This window comes from Apaloderma vittatum, unplaced genomic scaffold (assembly GCF_000703405.1).
Source record: "Apaloderma vittatum isolate BGI_N311 unplaced genomic scaffold, ASM70340v1 scaffold19350, whole genome shotgun sequence".
NCBI classification, from domain to species: domain Eukaryota; kingdom Metazoa; phylum Chordata; class Aves; order Trogoniformes; family Trogonidae; genus Apaloderma; species Apaloderma vittatum.
The window spans coordinates 1-5,652 of NW_009693080.1; the positions used below are offsets into that span (position 1 = coordinate 1).

At 39.1% G+C, this 5,652-nt stretch overlaps 1 protein-coding gene across 1 annotated transcript in view; it reads left to right on the top strand.

Annotated features, from left to right (window-relative positions):
- Window positions 1-3,218: 3,218 nt before the first annotated feature.
- Window positions 3,219-5,652, top strand: part of LOC104280256 (triple functional domain protein-like) — a gene marked incomplete at both ends in the record, with an annotated part of 13,503 nt that continues 11,069 nt past the window's right edge. The window contains one exon of the mRNA XM_009877844.1: window positions 3,219-3,293. Within this exon, the coding sequence (XP_009876146.1) occupies window positions 3,219-3,293 (75 nt within the window). The remainder of the gene's footprint in view (window positions 3,294-5,652) is intronic.

Below are 5,652 nucleotides of genomic sequence, written 5' to 3' on the forward strand. Positions count from 1 at the left end.
TGCGGTAAACGCCTCGCAATTGTTTATTTATTTATTTTTTTAAAAATGAAATCCTCATAATCGCAAATGTTTTATGGTGCAGAGGCTTTAAAAAAGAGGGGGAGGGGGAGGAGGGACCCACCCCAAGCCCTTAAGACCTGCTTATATTGCTGTTTTTTTTGTTTTATAATTGCTCTGGTGGAGATAAAAATAAGATACTTTCCTGCCGTATTCACCCTCTATGCTCCCAGGCATTCTTTCGTCAATTGTAATCCCCACAGCCTTTTCAGTTAAGCTTTAACACTGCAGAACTGGAATAAAAATAGGCTGTTTAGAGCGGCAGGGATATGAAAATCCAAGGCAGTCAGCCTTAAGGATATGCAGATCCAGAACGTGAGCCAAGCACTAACGTATTTGCTAGGGTGTTTGGCCTGAGCAGCCCCTTAATAGTCAAAGAAATGTTAACTAAATGTTTCTCACTTCTTACTGCTACTGGCAAAGCAAAATGTGCAGCTACTGCACATCATCTGAGGTGAAGTAGTTTAAGGGCTTAGAAATCTGAGCAAGCAAGATGCAGTAACACCAGTGTCTTGGGTAATCTTGAGCTAAGATAGACAGAAAAGTACAGCACTGGTTTCTGCATGCTTTTTAGGTGCAGAGAAAGTGTCTTTTACCTCTAAATTTACTGTAAAGGAAAAGGATTGCCATGGTTGGTATGAAAGCTGAGCATGCTAAATTGGCATTAAGCTTCTGGTGAGTAGCTCAAAGCACATTAAAAAAAACTCCCGAACAACAAAACCTAAACAAAAACCCAGCCAAACAAAAAAACCACTCTTGGAAGTGAACCTGTACACCCTTGCAGTCAACTGAAGCACAAATATTCCAAGGTGGAAAAAGGTATTTGCTGCCTTTTTATATGAGTTATTTAAGCCCAAGGTTTTTCTTAAAAACTTGTTTAAAGCTTTAGTTCACATTAAATGAAAACTTGGCTGGAACAAAACTGTAGGCAGTTACATTAAAAAGTTGATGACCCATAGCCAGTACTCTGGAGGAAGGAATAATGCCAGAGGTTCCTTCAGTGGAGTCATCTTAGACTCCTGAGAGTCTTAAGCGCAAACGTGAAAGAAATAGCTGTGTCCTTCTGCTGCTTTGGTAGTCTGGAGTTGCTGTGTAATTGCAAAATATTGTCTATCGTGTAGAAATCCTCCATGCAGCATGGTTACCCAAGGAACCAGTTTTCCTGGAGCCAGCTTTCTGAGAATATGAATTTTGCAATGAATTTTGGGGTTGTTTTTGGTTTATGATGTTGATGGGAAAAGAGGGAACTAGCCAATAGCTGGAAGAGGATTTGTTTAGTTTTCTTCTGTTTGTAATCTGTGAGACAATGTCCTGGTTGAACACTTAAGTTACAGTGAACTGGACGGACCCATTGCTGCCAGACCTTTGTCTAAGTGCCTTGTCTCAAAATCCCCAGTTGTGGTCCATAGTCTTCCACAGGCGATCCTGTGCGCTGCTTCACAGCTCTTTCCTTTACAAAGCTTCCTACCATCCAAAGTAAACTTAGCCTTGCTATAATTTTAGCCAGCTTACTTTTTTCACCACTAGACTTTGGGTTTTTGAGGACTGGTACCGTGTCTCCCCTTAGTTCTTGAGACTAAACGGGTGTCATTCAGTTTAATACTTCCTCATAGCTCATGACTTGTAAGCACGGGGCCATCTTTCTTGGTTTGAGAACACCAGGATAAAAGTCCCTTGGGTGTTCTGTTTGGTGTGTCCTGGGTCTGTTTTGAAGTGTGATACCCATAGCTGGATACTGTAGTGGAACAGAAGTCTCTGTACTGATGGAATAGAAAACCTGTGATTTAAGTATGTGATGCCCTTATTTAAAAATCTTGCTTGTTGACACCCATACAATACCTTCAGGTTTTAGCTCTGAAGTGCACAGCTATTTCATTAAAGCTCAGAACCTCAGACCAAAGGATATGAAATGTTTGGGTATTTTTGAGGAGGAAGAGAACTGATGGCCTCTCTGCTCCTGCTGCCATCTCTAGAGGGACTGTGGCCCTTTTGCACAGAGGAAGACCAATGTGTTTTAGAAAAGACTGCCACATGGACACCAGAGCTTGCTCTTGTAAGATTTCCCTGAAACTATAAATAACTAAGAAGCTTATTTTACCTTCTAAATAGTTCAAACTGTTGCTTTTAAGGAACACAGCTGCTCTGTTGTAGCAGGTTATTTGGGCAGTTACTTAACAGCACTTTTGGGCTCCAGCAGTGATGAAGTGGTTCCCACTTGCCTCAGAAGAGGTACTTGCTTAAAATATGAGATTTTGTTTTAAAAAGCATGTGTATCTCAAAACACTGGAAGGACCCTTGCAGACAGTTGAAGTGTGAGTAGAAAACCACTAAATTTTCTTAGGATGAACAAGATTAGTCTCAAAGGAACCAATTCTATGTTGTACATGTCAATATGCAATATGAGGTCATAAATAAAAATGATTCCTAAATCTTACTTATTAAAGAAAGGAGAAGTTTAGAATCAGAAGTGCAATGGAAGTAGAGAGGTGGGACAGACTAGTGATGTGCTGCTTTGCAACGTTGACTGTCATCACTCTCCTTGGGGACCACTTCGAACTCCATGAGTGCTCAGAGTGACAAAAGTGCTCTATCTTACAGAATGCTGCTCCTCTCAGGCAGCAGCAAAGACACAGCTGAAAGCTTTATCTTTCAGTTCTGCTTACAAAAGTGATGTAAGGAAAGATGTGTGTAAATAACGTTGGGTTTTTTTGGTGGCTCTTTTTGTGTGGTGTTTGGGATTTTTCATTTCTTTTTTTTATGACTGGTAATTGTTCTAAAGGTAACTGCTCTTACGTACCTTGATACTACTCCTATGTTGAAACAGAGAGTGAAAGTGGGATTTGGAGTACTTGAAAGCAACAGGATCCAAGTGGTGGGTTTTATTTACTGATAAAAATGGCGAATTCCAGTATCCTATTTTCTACTGAGCTTGCTAACAGACCATGCTACTTGTGTTAAGCTAGTCAAAGCAATGACTTATTCATGAATACATTTTAAAAGTTCAGTTTATTTTTTTGCATCCTTTTACTGTAAGTTATCTTAACTCCTATAATCATAACATTCAGATTGTATTCCAATGCGTGTTATAGTAGAATCACTAAATGTAGAAGCTGAGCTTGTCTGAATTTCTGACTAATGATCTTGTCTTTCCCTTTTTTCAGGGTTTCGCAAAAATGATGAGATGAAAGCTATGGAAGTATTGCCAATTTTAAAGGAAAAAGTTGCATACCTTTCAGGTACAGTTATTTTCTTCTGTTATGGAATGCATAACTATATTGTTAGTCAGATGTAAAATGACTTAAAAATACTTCAAGTGTCATTGCAAAAGTCATGGGAAGCTAGGTTAGCACCTATTCCAGCTGGATGTCCAGAAAACATAACAGGGACATTGTGAAAGAATCTGTAATAAGGAAGATATGTGCAACATAGCACTTGATGTCCTTCTGGTCAGGTCCTCTCGCCCCTGCATATCCAACAGCATTATGTAGAACATCCTAGAACCACCTGCTGGACTGTCGTCGTATTCCTTCTCTTATTTCTGGTTCTTCTATTGAACAATTTTACAGAGATGACTTTGTTACTGGCCCATCTGAAGCACTGGAGAAATCTCTCTGTTGAAGAGATGATATTTCACTGTATATCTTTTGAATCACATTGAACATTTTCACAATGAAAGGAGCTAGCATCTAATTTTTATTGTGTCTAGCACACACCTTGAAGTTGGTTGTTTACCTAAAGAGAAATAGAGGATTTAAGAGTGGCTTTTAGAGGAATGAATGACATAGCATGTTCTATAACTTGATAAGTGACTTGACTGATAGAATGATGGCTTACGTATGCTTGTGACCTGCATTTTGGTGTGACTTTCTGAAGTAAGAACTTTCAAATCTGCTTGGATTAAAGATCATCATTCTCTTTGCCATAATTTTACTGTCAAATGATTTAGAGGACAGTCTTGTATTGGAAAGGGTTTTTTCTTGGTAAATAATTTGTCAAGAACTCTGAAAATAAAACTCTCATCTGTAAGTATTAAAACATACAAAGTGATCCCTGAAATGGCACTTTTTAGAGATTCGTTGTGCATGGATGCTGATGCTTGCAAGTATAGTATGTAGTTCACAGTATTTCATCATGTCCACTCTGCTGAGTCAGGTAGAGGTGTAAAGCTAAAAAGGTGGACTTGTTAAAAGGTCCTGGCAACTGTGAATGATATAACAGTGTGCCCAGAGCCCGTTTCCCTGGTAGTGTGGGAACTTAACAATTCTTCTGCTTAAGAATTGTAGTGCTGATGAAGGCTTGCTTGTTTTCAAAGGGAAAGGAGAAAAGGGACTTAAACATAGTGTTTCAATCCCTCATTGTTTTTTTTGGACCTTACTTTACGGCACATAATGAAAATATAGTCAATTTTCATCCCAAAACCTTACAATTTCCAAGTTGTCCTGAACTTAATTTAAACCCCATAGAAGGGATCTGAGAGGTGATAGTTCTTCTCTAATGTTAATTTGTAAGCATATGACATTCTCAAAAATCGTTAATTCAGTGCAAGTGAAGTTGTGGGCCAAATGAAAGCTGAAAATAAATTTAAAGGGATGTGATGGATTTTGAATCAGAGCGGGTGAGGTACAGACCAGAAGAAGTGGCTGCCAACTTGCCTGTGTAAAGGCAGCAACTTGTGATGGAAGAGTGGAGCAAACAGCTGTGGGCAGCAAGACTGGCCAGATGCAATCTTTCAAAATCCATAGTTTCACATTTCCCTTTCAAGTGGAGCTCAAATGAAATGAGATAGATTAGTAGTGCAAGTGATTTAAACAACTAACTCACAACAAACCAAACAAACAAACTCCCTAACAAAGCTACCACCACCACTAGGGCTTAACCATTGTGGAAGTGGAACTGTTAACCTTTATATCTGGGAACACAGAGGTAAGGGAGTGTTGGGTTATTGACTTACAGTAGCTTTCACAGTACCCCTTTTTTTTCCTTCAGAAGTACAACTTTTGCTCAGGTACTTGGTGTTAATATTTGTGATGTATAACAACTGACTGTAGAAGTAGGACAGATTTATTGGGGATACCTCTACTAAAACTCTGTAAAGAGATAACTAAGTTTTCTCAAGTAAAATCACTAACAGTCCCATTAACCCTAAGGCATCTACAAACATCACTGTAATTTTTGTATTTTATTCTCTCATTTATTAGGGTTCTGGTAGAGCTGTTGCAGCATGTTCATTGTTGTTTGTCACATCTTCTCAAGTAGAGAGAGTGCAAAGTGCAAAGAAAAGGATTCTTTTTATAGAGCAGGAAAGTTACACAAATAGCATAGTCTGAAAAAATTCATAGAGTGTTTGAGATCCTCAGTTCACTTCCCCAGTCTTTTCTCTGCCTTTCTCTGCTGAGACCTTCCATCTCCAAGTTAAATGAGTAAGCATGGGCTGCATAGCAGCATATTCATCTTGTGTTCTTAGAATACTAAAGACACTGATCCTTCCACAGCACTGACTTTCTTAAGCACTTCTTGGGACCAGCTTATTGTGAGATGGATGGGTAAGGGTTAGCCATCTTATGGAGAGACCTGGACAGGCTGGAAAAACCGGCC